Source organism: Hyposmocoma kahamanoa, unplaced genomic scaffold, assembly GCF_003589595.1.
Source record: "Hyposmocoma kahamanoa isolate Upper Pololo Valley unplaced genomic scaffold, ASM358959v1 62, whole genome shotgun sequence".
Taxonomy (NCBI): Eukaryota; Metazoa; Arthropoda; class Insecta; order Lepidoptera; family Cosmopterigidae; genus Hyposmocoma; species Hyposmocoma kahamanoa.
In genome coordinates this window covers 10,607,481-10,626,549 of record NW_020653850.1, presented here as the reverse complement: position 1 = coordinate 10,626,549, position 19,069 = coordinate 10,607,481, and the positions used below count along the sequence as shown (strand labels likewise).

Here is a 19,069-nt window from a genome sequence, read left to right as displayed (position 1 = left end):
ATCCGGCCGGAATCGAGCCCACGTCTTCTAGACTCTATGTCACTAATCATCGAAGGGGATCGAAGGATTTTTTTCTAAGTGTTCGATCTTTGTAATAATAATTATAAATTCTAACATTATCAAATATCACTTTGACATATTACGGTGTAATGTGAAACCACGAACCCTTTACCATCTTCATATCTCTCATTAACCTTGCTTTTCTTGATTCCTGGAAGTGTTTATTTTTAATAAAGTGTTTACTATTAATGCCTTAATTATTTTACATATTATTTCAATTTCCCTTTTTAAGTTACAGACAGATTACTCACAGGTTCGATTCCCGGGTCGGGAGAAATGTTTGTAGGGATTACATTTATTTCTATCGTGAGTTTGGGTGTAATTTGTGTCGTCTATGTGTGCGTCCATGGCACCCGCAACACAGCGTTTCCCTTCTGCGAGGCAGTGTTGAGTTTGTGCGTTATTATTATTTTACTATTTTACTTTCCAAACATGAAATAACTCGGCATTACCGTTTTATTTGTTGACGTTGAAAATAGATCTATTATTCTTTTATAATAATCGTATGGTATGCGACACGCTTACTCTTAACAGTTCTTTCAGCTCAGAGCCTTTAATCACAAGAATATCTAAGGGGCAGTCTTACCTCGACCTTGACGTAAGGTTGGCAAATCCCACGGCATGGCATGATGTTGTCTAATATATATATTAGACAACATCACATGCGTTGCTCTGATTCCAAAGTAAGTAGCTAAAGCACTTGTGTTATGGAAATCGGAAACAACGACGGTACCACAAATACCCAGACACGAGACAATATAGAAAAGTTAGTTTTCTACACTGATCCGGCCAGGGATCGATCCTGAGACCTCAGAGACGGGGACAACATGAAAACCGGTGTGCAAGCCACTCGACCACGGAGGCCGTGATACTTGTGCTTGTAGTTTCACTAGCGCCCCTATCGCTTCCAAACCGGAACGCAGTAATGTTCACATTATTGCTTGGCAACAGAAGTGTAGTGGCAACACTAGAGTAGTAGAGAACGAAGAGCTCATCATCATCATGATCTCTACTGATTCTAAATTATGATTAAGTTGGGTACTGGAAACAAGTATATATATGTTTCATAACATTTTTATATTATATATAATTACAGGTTATAAATATAAATTGCTAATCTCCCGTACACTTAAAGACTGCATCAAAAAACGTTATCTTAATTTAAATCTGTAGAATACCTGCAGTTAAGATGCAGAATTTTAATGAGATATGTACAGTATCTAACTTTTTCAGGTTTTAGACTTAAACTATCAATAATAAAAGTACTCAAATTAAGGTAACTTTACCAGAATTGTGATCTGAGGTTTTGAAGTAACTTGGAAATTTAATGTGTTAAACGATTTCCATAATGGAGTGCCTATTAATTGTTCACATCACTTGTCTTATTAGCGTCCTTTCAGGAGAAAAATCTTTTAAACAAAAATTGCAAATGGGATGCCATTTTAAATTTTCTTCAATTTTAAATTTTCACGTGTAATACGGTGTCTTACAATAAAAATGAGCAATATAATTACTGACTTTTCGTTTTTGACGAACTTGCATTGTTTGATTTTAGTGCAGCGATCAGGATATATTCAATACACACACATCAAAAGTATCTAGGTATCAAGCGCGTTTTTGCAATTACACCAATGATTTTTTGGGTCAATTTCGTAATTATTTTTTTTATATAAATTTATATTTATGTTGTAATTTAATATTTATAGGATAACCAAATATTAAAAAAATACACTTTTGATGAGTGTAGCTATTTAATAATAATAATATACGAAATAGAATTCGTCAGAATAACAAAAAAAAGAAAATTTTAAAAACATACAATACACAACAGAGATTCAATTTACAGCATTTCCAACATTTTCATTAAAGCTAAAAGCATTTTAAAAAGTAAAATTTATGTGTTAAAAATAAATTCTTTACAACATTTACAACAATTTTTTTGTGCAGAAGATAATTTGTAGATTTTAACAAAAATAAAAATATACTTACGTATAATATATTATACTTATATGTATTTTTTGAAAATTAACAATATAATAACTACGATTGTCGTTTTATGATCCTTTATAAATTCTGAACAAAGTATATTAATTTAACTATCTCCGCGAAATTACTTAAGTTATTCAAATTTTGTAAATTCATTCATTGCCTATGAGTGTAAAAAATTTCTCATTCGTAAGGAAAGTTGCTAAATGAACGACATGTTACACAGATGAATCGTAATACAATGACAAATATTACATACCTTTATGAAAAAACATATGCCTAGCCGTAGCTGCAGAAAATTATAAATTTAATTTACGTCACACGAAATTTTATCCGATTCTCGAAGTAATTTAAATTTCATCCATAATTCAAGGCAGTTAGGATCTTAATTGAATAATGTCTTTAATTTTGCTGATGATTCTAGAAAAGACGTCGTGTTACTACATTTCATTCAAAATTCAGGCTCAATCGTTAGAATGATTTCCATTAACGTCTCGTAACATCCTTAACTACAGAACTTACATTGTAAGATTCAATGTACTTGAAATTAAACAAGTAACGGTGTAATTACATATGAATATCGTATAACCACGTGCTTTCAGTAACATTCACGTGTGCCTACACTATTAGGGCGTATGCAGAGACACTCCCTAATAAGTGTGGAAAACATATAATTATTTAACGTTTGTTTTATAAAGCTGGTAACGAGCCCTATATCTCATTTACTGGTTGACTTATAGGATCAGTTAGTAGATAAAACAGAAATGATGTTTCAGACGGTATTTTTAGTTGAAATAATACTTTTTAGTGGTGTTATGTCCATGGGGTTACGTGAGTATGAAATTGTTATACATTGTTACGGTTTTGGATAGGATTTTTTTTTTATAATATCTAGTGACGGGACGAACAAGAAGTGCGCATGATGGTAAGCTACACGCCTGGCCATGACAACTACAGTGCCACTCAGAGCTTCAAATTGCAAGATCTGAGGGGCACTGCCACTGCGCCCGTCACCCTAAGACATAAATTGGCAAGTTCCACGTGCCTGTAATTTCACCAGCACCCTTACCCTCCAAAACTGGAACACAGTAATGCTGACATTACTGCTTGGCGGCAGAAATAGATAAGGTGGCAGTACTAACCTGGACGAACACTAACTCGTCACATCTCTCAGAGGCACACGATGTCCGTAACTATTTTGCTTCTGTGGCGTCCTAAAGCCACAAGTGTCTCTAACGTACAGCAGTGTTTTTATCAACAATAAAAATACATAAAATAATTATAACTCATTATCAATACGAAGATCGAACACAAGGAAAAATTTTGTCGACCTGGTGGGACTCGAACCCACGCCCTGTATCGTAGCATTGCTCTAACCATCTGAGCCACGGGTCCAGTTACCGAGTCGTCGAAATTCTCCTGTGTTTTTGTTATAGATCTTTGTACTATATTATAACAAAAACATATAACAAAAAATCTCAACAAATAATTATTGTTTTTATTTAAAAAACCGACCTCAAAAGTTAGTTGCTGTTGTGTTCGTTACTATGGTCTCCTGACTATATAATGGAAACGCTTAATATGGAAGTACTCGTCAAAACTAATAATATGAGCTCAAATACAAGGTAGCTGCTGTACACTATTGAAGAGTTCCTCTCATCTGTCTGCCATTTTCATCATCAATCAGCTCCAGGTCACCATAATATTTTACTTTCACTGGAAATTATTATGTGCGAAGTTTTTTGAAATCAATAACGGAAAGAATGCGAAATTCAACAAACTGGATTCATCCGCTATTTCAACAAAAAAGAATCATCGAAATCAGTTCACAAATGTCGAAGTAATCACGGTAGATACACAAGCAATGCTCCTCCTTTCTGAAGTAGGTTAAAAAATAAAAAGTACTAAAAATGTTAAGAACACGCATCGGGTTAACAAGCTGATACAGAAGACAAACAGTTTACATTTTTTAACTAACAGTATAATATATAACAAAACATTGAAGGTAATTAATTTCGAATAACTGAGAATTTGAGATTCTCATTTAACGAAGAGTAAAATTAAAAATTCAGTGTGAATTTAAAACGAAAAAATCTTTTATCTCATTTTCAGTGCAATAAAATGCCACCTGCATTTTTAACTACGCGACGGTTATAATTTAACATGAGCGCTTACTTATGTATTTGTACATACCTCAATTGGTTATTATTATGCTAGTGTATTATTTTACCTTGAAAAGACACTTACCTATAAAATACAGAAATATAAATCCTTTTGTATATAAGATTTTCGGAAACAATCAAAGATACTAAAAATGTTACAACAAAATTACAAAAAAGTTTTTTTAATTTTTTTTGATACCAATTGACGGGACGAACAGGTAGTGCTCCTGATTTTAAGCGACACGCCTGTCCATAGCATTTCCATTGCCACTCAGAGCGTTAAATCGCAAAGATCTGAGAGGCACTGCCACTGATCCCGTCATTGCTGTTGAAAAAATCAATCATGTATCTGTAATTTCACTAGAAGTCTTACCTTTCAAAACCGGAACGCAGTAATGCTTACATTACTGCTTGGCGGCAGAAATAGGTAAGGTGGGAGTATTTCCCTGGACGAACTCCTTCATAAGGATCTTTATTGCTACTATTACAAGGAGCAATACTGCTACTAGTATCAGCACGAGCGTGCCTAGTCCACTCCGCTACCTATCTGGAAAATAGGAGGGTGCTGTCCGCGCAACCGGGGCAGCTCACCCAAGACACGAGTCTTTTGAAAACCATATGAAGTCCATGCAAACGGGCTCATCTGGGGTCAGGACCTGACTAAGAAGGTCTGAGATATTGCTGTATTACTGTGTTATAATGAATATTAAAATTTACAGCGGTCTATATAAAACCATGTTCAAGAAATGACCCAAACCTCAACGAATGCGCACTAAAGTCAGCCAAAGAATCTCTCCATCAATTTTCCTTAGGAGACACAAGCAGGGGTCTCCCTGCTTTAGATCCTTTATACGTTGAAGTGATGACGGTGTTTGTACCAAATGAAAATGGTCTGAAGTTGGTTTATAAGGACAATATTTTTTCTGGACTTTCTGCTTTGGAAATGAAGAATTTAAAGTAAGTACATATACTCGTATATTGATAGCTTAATTTACACATGGAAATGCATTTGTGACGTTGTACGTTTCCTACACACTTGGCTGCACTTCTTGTCATAACTAACGCAATTGCATTTCGGTAATTTTTGAGATATTGGCACCTAAAGTTTGTTTTTGCTAATAAAAGTGATAATTACTATAATTTTGAGTAACAAAAACACAGAAACTAAGTAAGACATTAAAAAATAGTGATTAGACGGGGTTGTAGATCTCGTTTCGAACACAGATAATGTTAACAACTCACTTTCGCTAAAATATTTGTTATATTTGTCACACAACCACCGAAACAATGAATTTATTGCAAATCAAATTTCTCGATCGCATAATTTCACGAAATTCAGTCGGTAATGGCCAGCTCGATCTTTTGATTTAACACCGCTAGATTATTCTTTATGGGGTTATGTTAGCAATTCTATATTACGGCAAAGGCACAGGCAAAGTCTATACGGAGCTAATCGAATCGATTGCAGCCTTAAAACACAAAATTCGTGAAGTGATTAACGAAATAGACCCTCCATTTTTGTCAAAAAGTGATTAAAAACGAAAGAATCAACTTCTGTAACTGTGGTAGTAGAAGACATTTATCAGATATCATTTTTCATTCATAATGACCAAACCTTTTTTTAATACAATAAAATCTTTATTTATCAAATTTTTAATTTTTTATCATTGTCGTCTAAGTTATTCTCTTATTTCGATATGCAAAACAAAGTTCTTGTTGAAAAATTCTTTACCATTTGGTAAAGCAGTTTTGGGACTTGTCAACTTATGTCCCAGGGTGACGGCCGCAGTGCAGTGTCCCTCAGATCATTGCAATTGAAAGCTCTGAGTGGCACGATAACTGTTATGGACAGGCGTGTAGCTTATCATCAGGTGCACGACTAGTTCGTCCCGTCACTTGATGTTATAAAAAAAAAAGAATTAAGTTTTACTTTCAGTCAAACGAAGCTTTCTTATTTATTATTAAATGAAATTCAAATATTGTTGACAAATACTGTATAATATCTTTAAATAATTTTAATTAGGTCCCTAATATACTTACACCGTTACTATGCAAATTATAAAATACAGTTTGCCTATATTAATGCAATAAAAAAGGCATTTTAAAGTAAATTCAAATGCTAAGGGCATTTGGATATATAAAGATAAGACATTAAATAACTATTTAAATAACATTTCTTAATGAAGCCTTATGATAACCACAAATAGTAAACATAACAGAACAAATAAACTACACAATTGTTGTTTTCTTTAATTACATTATACATTGCGAGTATTTATTGGATGTTAGAATGACTAGACAGAATGTAGATTTGTTATCGAAGCACAGCAGTGCTTCTTATTTTTTCTTCGATTATGCACATTTTCGTGCGAAAATTTTTGCACATGAATGTTTTTCCCAGAAACTTGAAATTTGCCTTTAATTACTTTACGTCGAAATTTAAGATTTGAACTAATATGTTATTGCCTGTAGAATTGGTTTTATGAAGCTATTTTTAAATCGAATTCTTAGGTTTCCGCAATTGTTAAATATGCACCCAAATTAAATCTAAAATGTTAGAAATTTTTTTTTTAAATATTTCTCATTGTTAGCTTGGTTATTGAAAGAGTTCATTTACTCTACACCAAAACCCAAATTTTGTTCGTGTTCAATATCAAAGGATGTTTACGGGTAGTTTGAGTAATTAGCAACGGCCTCGCACCCTTTTAATATCATCGTACGTACAATTTCATGAGTCAATTGAGAATATTAAATTAGGGAAGGTTGGAATATTAACTTTACGAAGGCATATAAGAATTTTGACATAACTTTCACGTTCAACAAAGAAATACGTATCGGTGATGTTACTGAATTAAAAGATAGGATATACGAGCAAAAGACGATTATTTATGTTTTTAAATTCTGTTTTGTATAGTAACCTAAGAAGTAAACAGAACAAAGAATAGAATGTCTAAAAATTTGGGAAGTCGGCCAATTGCTTTGGAAGAACAATAAATACACTTATTCAAGTTTATGTATAAAAGTCTGTAATGTACATTTATTCTCCTAGTGTGTACGTATTTGCTTTATTTCATTTAAAATTATTTTGCAAATGGTACTTGAATCTATAATGAACTATGTTCCCGACTAACGACGACGTCATGAGTCACGGACAATTAGCTTCGGGCCTTTTAATTGCGAACAATATTATGGCGCTAACTTAAAGCGGCCCAAATAATTAGGCCCGAAGCGGCCCAAATAATTAGGCGCAGATGATTCATCGAGCACAAAAGGAGTAATGGAGCGAACAACCTCTCGGTGATCTGCCCGAATTTAACGAGAAATCGCGTAAATACTAAGAAAATTTTTTGAGACAACTAGAAGTGTCATAATGGAAGAATTAATAGAAGGAGTAAAAATAATTTTAGTAATTAGTAGTAAAGCCTTATTTAATTTTTGAATGTCTGGTTATTTAGCTGTAAATAAAATGTATTTCTACGTACTTCAGATAGCTTAAACAGTGTCCTGACTCACAAAGAGCGAACATTTTAAATTCTTTCAACAATAATAGCCCCAAAATAAGGCAATTTTTTTTTCAAATCATGCTGGTCTGTCACGCAGAGGTCCTGGGTTCGATTCCAGAAAAACATTTGTATGGCCTACATTTATTTTTCTCGCGAATTTGGGTGTACTTTGCACTCGCGATACAGAGTTTCCCTATTGCGGGGTTATGAGTGTGTGCGTTAAAAAAAGATAGGAGGGTTATTTATTTATTTTTTATTTTAGGTATAATTTGAAAACGAAAAAAAGTCCCGTTTGTAATTTTTTTCATTATAATTCCTTTAAATTCTAGCTCACGTAGGTTTGTCAACTGGGTAGAGGTGGATTTCGTGTACATTTTTTTTAATTTATTTAACTTCCATTTAAACAATTTTAAGCTGTTAAATTTTTCTGCTTTGTCACAAAATTAAAAAAAATACATTTTGTTTAATTTCGATTTTTTTCAATAAAAGCATGGTAAGGCTTGTATGTACCAAGTTGATATTAGTTTAATTGTCAATTTCTGTCTAATTCTTATTTGTTTAAACATAAACGTTAATTCCTTAATATCATTAATTTTTTTGTTTTGCTAAATGTGCCCGCGAGTTTACCTATCCATGTTTCATAATCAAAATAATATGCCGCTATAACTATAAACCACTTTTGTTATAGATTTGACCTAAGCAAGAAATTAATATCGGCCGATGCTCTCGTTAACTTGAACGTGAAAAGCAAATACGACTTGAGTGGAAAAATTTTGCTTCTTCCTGTGAAATCGAGCGGAGATGCAAGCATTATATTGAGTGAGTCATATATCTATTGCATTTTTGTGACGCTTACTATGGGAATTTTGTTATATTTCACGAAATGAATATATCGGATTCAATGTTTTCAAACTTGTCCCATTCATGGAGAACTCTTATATATTCAGTATAGGTTCGTAATGCCAAAAATTCGAGATGGTGATAAACACTTAATGTAGCGCTGTCTCGCAACGATTCCTTTTAGGTCCTAAACTGAATCGTAATAAGAGTTCATGGCAACGCCCCTGTACTATTTATTTATTAATGAAAATCAAAAGCCTATTGCAATTAAAATATACGTAATCTACTACTCTTCGTCTGCTTGGAATAAAAACATAGATTAGCCTACTACACGACTTACTTAAGAAATGATTGGTTTTCCATACAATCTTTTCCTCTATTTCACGTCCTTTATTTATTTTGTGACAAAAAGTATGTATATGTCCTTCTTCTAGATTCTTTTTATATCAAAATTAATCAAGTATGGTTCAGCGGTTTCGGCGTGAAAACGTAACAAATAGAGTTACTTTCGTATTTATAATATTATTTTGGATAATACTATAAAGGCCTATAATATAAAAAAGAAGTGTATTTTTTAAAAGCCGTGGTAGCCTAATGGTTAGACCTACCAACTCTCAAGCAGAGGCCTTGCGTTTGCTCCGGGTTCGGATCTCTGAGTTTTTCTGAAATTGTAAGCGAAATTGAATTTAAATTACCATTCGCTTTTCAGTGAAGGAAAATATCGTGATAAAAGCTGCACGTCGAAGAAGGTTCACAATTCTCGGAAACCGTATGAAGTCCCCAACCCATATTGGGCCAACGTGGCGGGCTATGGCCTAAATCCTCACCTGAGAGGAGACCTGTGACCAGTGGGACGTATATGGGTTGATAAAGAAGTCTATATAGGGCCAATAACAGATTTTCTAGAATATACTTTGAAATTAACTCACGATGGACAGAATATACAATAAAGTGCAATTGTTAGATATATTATTAGCACAGTTAATGTAGAATATTATGACACCAAAAACCAAAGGAATTGATTCACTTATAGTCGTGGTGTACTAAAACGTAAAATAAGGTGAAATTAATTTAATTTAAAGAAACAAAAAATATCTTACGTACTACTTGGGATATATTTTTCTTTATATTTTTTTTAACAGTCGTAAGCTCTACCATAAGGCATTTCTGGCGTATTCATTCTTTACCGGACACCCGTATAAGAAATGTGTGTAATAACATTCATCAAAAACAATAGTAGTTTTTAGACGGAGAAAAACAAAAAGAACTAAACACAAAATGATATTCCATACATAGTTAATCACGTTATGTCTTGAAGTACTGATATACTAAATAGTAGAACACTTGTCTTATACGCAAGTTAAATTCTCAAGGGGGACCTACATGTCATGCCATGTCATTTTATTTGTGTGTGTATAAAATTTTTACTATTTTTAGAGTATTTTTTTTACCTTTTTCCTTTTTTTAGATTATTTTTAGACTTGTAATATAAAACACAAGTAGTTTAAGAATTGCTCACATCTCTGGGCAGGAAAAAAAGGAGCTCCCAAATACCAGCTTGACCCATTTAACTCCATCCAACGTAGGGCTGTTAGTATTGTCGACGATCCCAAAGTCGTCCTTTAGCCTACGGAGAGACGTTGGCTCTCTGTGTGTGTTCTACCGTCTTTATAATAGGGAATGCTCTAAAGAACTTTTCGAACTGGTGCCACCATCTCGTTTCTACCATCGCACTTCTCGCCAAAAGAGTAGAGTCCATCCCCACATCTTGGATGCTTGGCATTGCAAAACCGCGCGGGCATCTCGTTCGTTTCTTCCTCGAACTTGCAAGATGTGGAATAATCCTTTTCCTGAAGTATTTCCTTTGCGCTATGACATAGGGTTCTTCGAAACGCGTGTTTACAAGGCTCTCTAAAGCTGGCAATGCATACGTAACTCATCTGATGTTGCAAATGTCCATGGGCGACGATGACTACCTCCCATCAAGTGGCTCGTCTGCTCGTTTGCCTCTTTATTTGCATAAAAAATACATATTAAATATGTATTTAGAGGACATTTATAGCGCCATCAGTTAATTAATATTTTTACCTTTATCCTGTCACCGAGAGCTTGTCTGGGAGATATTGCTATCTAGTAATAAGGTTGCCAATTGTATTGTCTCCTGTCTTTCCTTTTTTTTTGTTTATTTTCTTCTGTGTAATAAAGAGTTGATTTTGTTGTATTCATTTGCGCCATTACAACTTACACTCTGAATATTATTAAATTTAAAAAAATTCTATATTTTAGAAAACACTGAACTCCATATTCGATTTTGGTATGAACATATAAATGGTCCCGATGGGAAAGTGCACTGGAACATCACCAAACATGACATCAAGTACGATGTAGAGAGAGCCACCTTCAGACTTGAAAATTTACTTAACGACAAAACTATTGGTAAGTTTAAGTGAACTTCATAAAGAAAATTATATAGGTATTATAGACTACTGTTAGACAGAGAGAAACAAACACCTATATATATTTGCAATTCTATAGAAGTAAGCATAAAATTGGAAATGAATTGCAGGTTGTGAGTTGCAAGGTCTTAAATGTCCTGTGCTTGAAATTCCGCTTTATTAATAAAATATATATACAGAAATATGATTATGTGTACACACATATGACCCGTTTAGCTCTTTACCTATAATATTTGAAGTAAATATTGTTAATGATAAATGTGTGAAAATTCTTATTTACAAAGAGCTACCTCTATAGTTTCTTACACATTTTTCTCTGAGTAAAGTTTAATCAATATGATGATATCAAGTGTAATTTACTTACCTATGAAATGGTTATTACAGTTTTTGTATATCATAAACGGTATATTGTAACGGTATTTTGAGTTTGACTTTATTATCAACGGTTCTAATAATTTAGCAATGCCAAACAGAGACTGCATTATAAAAATAATCATCTATTTTTAATCGACTTCAAAAAAAGGAGATGGTTCTCAATTTAACAGTATGCTTTTTTGTATGCATGTTCCACTTTTAAATATTCCACTTCTAAGGGTTGCAAACTTGGGAATGAATGATTTTCGAGGTCGGTTTTTTTAGAATTCTGTACTGAGATTATAAACAATTTACTGTAAATATTGTCATTTTAACACTAAAAAAAATTCCATCAACTCTTTTACGCATTTTTTAATTTATTTGGGTACCCTACGGTCCTAAGTCACAATCGAACAATAAGACAAAATCAATCGATTAGAACAAAAACCTAGCGTTATCCATTAATGTAAATAAGTCAACAAAATGCGTTTTACAAAAAAAGGTCAAATTGGTCATCTGCATGATTTGAATATGGTCTGATGTTTTCAAAGTGAAAAATAAAATATAAAAGATAGGAACTAAACAAGTCAACAAAGGATCGAGACGAAAACCTGGACATTTTATTTTATGCGAATAAATAAATATCGCGTAGCCTAAAAATGATAAACTGGGAATAAGTGTGTAATGTACTTGTAGGGTTCAGCACATTCTGTAAATAGTGTACTGTAATAAAGACTATTTTATATACAGTAAAGAACATAACCACTTACTAGTTACGATGCTTGCTAAATTAAGGTCTATCTATGCTGAAAATAATTCGTTAGCATTTTTTTATTTAAATAAGCGGCAAATGAAGTACTGTTTATTATCAACTATGTGAACAATTTATCCTGATCGATTAAATTGTAGTTATATAAAAAAAGTATGTTGTACATATCTTACGAGAAGTATTTACGTTAATCATGATATCATTTTCAGTACTAGGTACAAGTCTGTCCATCACTACCGATTAAATAAATATGATAGACAAAAAAGTTCTATGATTTGATTTTATATAAACATGTGTTACTGACTCCTAAAAGTTACTTATGATGTATTGTAGCGCCGGGAGCGTTTTGAAAGCGGATAACAATAAAACTGGGGAATTTATGAGCTTGAAAGTTCACGTTTTGCGCAAATACCATGTTTGTTGCTTGTAAATCTGATTAATTGGCTGTAGATCACTCTACAAATATTCGATAAGTTATTGGTAAATCCCAAGGACAGGAATTAAGGCCGTATATTGGCTAAATAACAAACTTTTTACATATAAAATATCGTTGTTTGTTTTTTTATGATAATTTAATTATATAATGTGCCAGTCACGATATTGGTTGGCTAATGCCAATCAATGTCGTTATATATTTTTGGAACTAAATAAAGTGTACATCTTTTTCTATAATAAATATTTGCTTTAAACTTACCCTAGCTTATTGTTTTTGTCGTGTACCTATTCTTAAGCCTAACTTTGTAATTATCATTATAGTAATTTTCCAACACTTTCAAATATCTATTCTTAATTTCTATTGGGATGACCTTACAGTGACTAAATAAGTCATTGTATTCTATGCAATTGCATTTTTGTTTCACTTTTTTGCATACTAAATGTATTATCAGCCTAATTTGTAACTTTCTCATTTCTTTTAGATAACTAGCAAAGGTCCGACCATATACATTTAATCCCTAGCTGATAAGCGACTCTGCCAGGGCATGGTGCATCTCATATAATATTTTTTAGCTAATATATTACTTAAATGAAAACCCTTCCAAGTTTCTGTTTAATTTCATAGAAACTTCACTAACATGCATCTTCCAATTAATAGATATTTAAAGATATCAACGTATTCTAAACTATCACAAGTACATCCAATTTTATTCTTATGTAAGTACTTTGTATCCAACTATTGATATATCATTTATTACGCTATTAACATTCATAATGTACCTTATCTGACCAAATACAGATCCATTCGGAACGCCCAGCGTGACCTTGGCGTCCTCGCTATGTTCTTGTGTATGAGACGCGCTATGTTCTGTTGAATAAATAATTTCTGAAACATGTGTTGATGGGACCTCTTATATTATACTCCGACATTGATTTCAGTAACACTTCATAGTCTAAGGTGTCGAAGGTGTTGAAGGCTTTTCTATAGTTAATGAACAATGCAACCACTTGTTTAAAACAACAATCGAGGTTTTCATTGATGAAATCTGAAAATTGTATCAGTACTGTGCTAGTACTTCTATATTTTCTAAATCCGTGTTGTGAACTGGAAATTATATTGTAACGTTCTAAAAAACTACTAATTTGTTTCACTATAATTTTTTCAACAATTTTGTCTATAACTGATAAGATTGCTATGGGCCTATAGTTCATGTATTCCATGTGGCTTCCTTGCTTAAAAATTAATTTACTCTGTGACACAACCAAGAACCAATTAAGAAAAGTTCAAGTGTTTTCCAAATTCATCCTACGGGGAATCGAAATTGGAACTGCCTCGTTTAGCGCCTACGATGCAAACCGTTAAACCACCGAGATCGTCAAAAAAATTATAGTAAGTGACGGGACACACAAGACGTGGGCCTGGTGATAAGAGCGACACACCTACCCATAACAATTGCATGTCACTGCAATTATTATGGGTAGGTGTCTCCAAGTTTTATTTTCAAAAATCTGAGGGGTACTCCGCCTCACTCTGAGACATAAAGTTGACAAGCCTCACGTGCATGTAGTTTCTCCATCCTTACTCTTAAAAACTGCATCACAGTAATGGACACATTGCTGCTTGGCGGCAGAAATAGTACCAGTAGTATAGTACCAGTAATTCCTCAGACGAACATTTTCACTGGTGCTGTACCGCTACTAAAGGTGCGTCGCTTACCACCAGGTGGACGACTTGTTCATCCCGTCACTCGGTATCATAAAAAATGCATGTAATGCAAAGTAAAAAAATTGTAAAAATGTGTCCTTCGACAGTTACAGTTTGCTTTATTTGGGTTGCTAGGAGTGTCCATTTTCTGCTAATATATGGTTTTCGTAGAGGTCAATTTAAAGTGAAAATATTCAACAAATCTTTTTGGCGTTCAACCCGCGAGTACGTTAAACATTATAGTTATTACTATTACTATCGATGGACTCATTTTCAGATAAAATAAATGGATAACGAAAGATAGAACGATTTAAAATACTGTCGTTTATCAACCCGTATATTTTAAGATAAGTGAAAAAACAAATGACTTCTATTATTTCTTATAGTTTTTTTTTCTCTGTTATAACATCATATTGTACTCAGACCAATATGGCGGACCTCGCGTATCCTTTTTTTTTAGAGTCAGCTGAACTATTTATAATGAGATAATGAAATTATATATTCATTTCAATGTTATATTAATTTAATTACATATTTTTATTTAACTTAATAGTCATAAGAAACACTATTTTACATATCATTATTCATAGTAGTAACTGCATAAGAATATGTATGTTGTATGTAATATAAATGTTGAAATTAAGTAGAATTTTAGAACCATTTGCTTTCATTAAGTTTGGATCAAAACTGCATAACGTATTTTGTGACCTGAAAATAATTTATGTTATTTTTGATAATGCGTTTTCCCCAACCAAGCTCACAGTAAAAAAAATTAAGCCATGAATTTAAGATTATATTTGAAGATAGAGAAACAACCGAGCAAACCACAGACAAAAATACATTGACATTGAGCAATACAAAAAGAAAAAAATTATGTGTCCAGTCCAGTAGTCATATAGTAACAACATTATTTCTGCAATGTAATTTATTCATATGTAATTTATTCAGGATATGACACAATGATGTAGTAATCTCCTAAGACTCAGTGTACATCAAAATGTACATAATATGTGAACTTATTCAGACCCAGCCAATAATATTCATATGACCACATAAATGTCCAGTGCATTTTATTTATTTATTTATTTGTATTCAGGTTACAAAGATACATACCTTATATTATAGACGAACATAATAATACAATAAAACAATCATATAATATATACCTTTAGGAATAACATACATACAATATAATAATACACTATTCTAACTAATCTACACGAATTGCACTTGTCGGCGACGAGTGGCGCAATCTGGTGTCAGGTAACCGGCCGCGGAATCGCCGATACATCACACCCTTCGGCCAAAACTCTTCCTTCATGAAGGTCGATAGATGTTCGATCGGCACTCTCATTACAAACGAATTAAAATTTACGTTGTGGTGGGACTTCAACTGCTCGACCCTCAGGGTGTATTTGGCTTTATAGCTGATGTACTCCACTATCTCCTCAGACTTCGTGGAGTAATGCAGTCGTGACAGCCGTGTCATCGCCAGACGCAGCAGGAAGTTCGGTTCTGTCGGTGCTGTGCCACACTGGTTACGGCTGGTGGGCTTCCTCTTCCTGTTCACCACCTTTGTGAAGCCGTCCTCAACGCACCGGCCCGTCTGCCTCTGTGGTTTCGTAACTTCAGAGACAGGTTCACGGGAGTTGTTTTTGCTCTGAGCCGATTGCTGCCGCTCGAGTTTCGAAGTGGCAAGGGGCTGGTACAAGCGGCTACAGCGGCGTATACACGCGCAGGGGCTGACATGTACACGCAAGAGGTTTCCGCCGGAACGGAGGTGCGGGCAGCAGGGCACGGTGCATCACGCGCGACGCAACCACTTGTGGCGACTCAACACTGCTGATGGATGCATTTTGCGCTCCACGTCGCGTTTTAATATTAGAGATTTCTTGTGACCTACATACTAATAATAATCTAAAAATCTAAATCTAAAAATAAGTAATATCCTTCAGCAGCCTGGTGACATCGACGTGGTTGAACGTGACTGGAGGTAGCTTGTGCAACCTCTTCGCCACAAATGTAGGCACGTCGTCCGGGTCAGTCTCCTTCAGGAGTGTGATAATATCCTGGAAACTCTTCACGCCTCCGTCCCTCCAGCGAGATGGCATCTTCTCAGCTTTATGAGGCTCTGGAACAGCAGCATCTTGCCACTGCAAATCTCATCCTCGTTGAAGTTGGATTTGCAGATCTGCACAATGCTGACCTCGTCCACGGTATCGATGGCGTGTTGGATAAACGCTAAAAGCTCATTGGCTATGAGTTATTGGGAACCCATTTCCACTTACACGCAACGGCCTAATATACGTTTCCGAACGCGTACTGAATTGCACGTTACTAATACTACGATACTAATACACCATTTAAATTTAGCTATATATTCTATATGACCAAAAATACTTGCCCAGTGGCGTTTTTCACGCAAAATTGGGAGCACAATTGCTTTGGTCTGAATCATGTCACTATATTTTTAAATTTTTATTGAATTGATATTCAATTATTTTTTTGTGAAATTACTCCACTAGTTTGTTACAATTATTAATACATAGATGAAGAAATGTTCGCATTTAAAAAAAAACCTACGATCTGACAGGATTCGAATCGACGTCTTCTAGCAAACTGTGCCAGACGCTATGCCAACCAAGCCACGGAACGAACTAGCGGACCTCACAAGCTTTTGTATGTGCTTGTTGTCGTATCTTTGTATTTGGTTTTTCAACGACTTATAACCGTAGCGCCATCTATAAGTAATCTATGAAAGTATTTCGTCATTATATTTAGTCCATTTTAATGTGTACAATGTACATTTGGCATTTAGCGCCTTTTCAACTGTGGTTCGGTAATAATAAGGGGATAATCGATACGTCGCATGTATATGCATGATTTGTGGTCGTGCATACAATATGTAAATCTGTTCCAAAGTTCTGGGTTTGGCATGTTTTGCAAGCTTTTTAACAGACCTTTGTAAGACTGCTTAAAGGTTCTTGTAGAAATTTGTTTACGACTTTAAGTGGATAGTTTTGCCAGGCCACAGGATTATACTGTTGCTTTCTTTACCTGCCATGACGCGAACGCGGGTGTATGCACAGCTCTTATCAGAAATTATAAGACGTAATTTTTATATTTTAGTACTTAGAGGCTCATTCACATGTTAAAGTGAATTAGTAAAAAAAGTTTTAATATAGTATGTTTTAATATTTATGCAAATAGTTTAATTGTTTTGAAAGTTTAACATGAAGCTTGGCTTTCATTGATCCAATGTTATGAGTTTTTGAACGTGTAGTTTTGAAACTAAATAATGTAACTTCAAAACGTGGTTTCACGGCCCTATAATATTCATTTCTGGATTGTATCTACATAATGTTATTAAATTTGATTACTTAGTATCCCTAAGGTTTAAATTTAATTTGTTTGGATCGCGCTCGCTAAACTATTCTCTTATACACAAACTAGTCCAAATTTTCGAGAATCATTTAGTTTATTCAGCAATAGAATAATAAATGTTTCGAGAGCAGCTAATATTATTTATGACACTCGTGCTAATGATGTTTATATTTTGACTTTTGTTTAATTCTGGCAACTTTTAATTAATATCCTTTAGCAGTTATCTTTTCATGCTTACTACTTAGGGCTGTGGTCGGTAAACTCATTAGTCAACTAAGCCAAATGTCAACAGAACTGCGATTGAAATTTTATTTGTTTATATGTACACATTTATATTAAATTAATTAGGATACTTCTAAGCTGACTTTTGCTAAAAACGTCCTCAGTCTGATTGAGGTACGTTCGCTGAGATTGACTCCTCCCAACTCTTCCATCCACACTTGTCTTGTATAATTTATTAGTTAACTGAGCAAAGTATTAACACTTCAGAGATTGAAATTTGATTCGTTTATATAAGTATACACATTGTTATTAAATGAATTAGGGTAGTTCTAAGCAGGCTTTTGTTAAAAGTTTCCTCAGTTTAATTGAGGTATGATCGCTGAAATTGATCCCGTCCAGCAATCCCAACCATATTTGCGTTGTACACTTCATCGGTGTCATGATATTCAAGCAGTCAAAGAGCCGCACGTGGCTCACGAAGTACTATTTGCCGTCCACTGACATAGGGTATAATAGATTTTCATCATCTGGATGATTATCAAAAGCACCGTTCACTGTTGAATGTACATATCTTCCAAGTTTCGTAATAGCACTTGATTGTGCCTTCCTCATCCAGTTACTCTTGGACACGTTTGTCTGTTTATAGTAATTACTTTCTACTAACAGTTCTCCGACAAAAATGTCCTGCCTACAACTGCCACAACAAGAACTTACAACAAATTGTTCGCCTTTTCCAGGTGACCAAGTAAACAAAATTCTAAACGACTTCTGGCGCGAGATCGTAGCAGACGTCGGTCCTTCTATCTGCAAGTCCCTTAGTACCGCTGTCGTTAAGAACTTAGCTGTGCTTCTGGAGCAGGTATCTTATGATGAACTTATGCCCGAATAATTATTAATAAATATATTTCATTATTTACGTGTATTTATTGTAATACCCTAAATAGAATTTGCAAGCCAATATCAACCCTTATATAGCCCACGGTGTTCCCTGAAAAAGCAAGATTGTTATCATAGTATTATAAAACCCGTACTGTAACTGTATACAGACATAGCAGCGAAGCTTGTATGTGAACGCTTGACACACACCGTGTGCGTATGCACACATTCGCATAATCACGCAATGCATTCGAGTTGCACAGCGCGGGTTCCACGCGCCATTAATCATAGAATTGAAGCGTTCGCCCAGAGTGTTT

The 19,069-nt window shown here is 34.2% G+C and overlaps 1 protein-coding gene across 1 annotated transcript; it reads left to right on the top strand.

Moving 5' to 3' along the window:
* Positions 1-4,920: 4,920 nt before the first annotated feature.
* Positions 4,921-18,765, top strand: LOC113229761 (circadian clock-controlled protein-like; the record flags this gene model as incomplete). Its single annotated transcript, XM_026463444.1, has 4 exons — positions 4,921-5,165; positions 8,400-8,530; positions 10,838-10,987; positions 18,614-18,765. Coding segments are annotated over 4 exons (678 nt in total), but the record flags the coding sequence as incomplete, so codon positions are not given.
* Between the last annotated feature and the right edge of the window lie 304 nt (positions 18,766-19,069).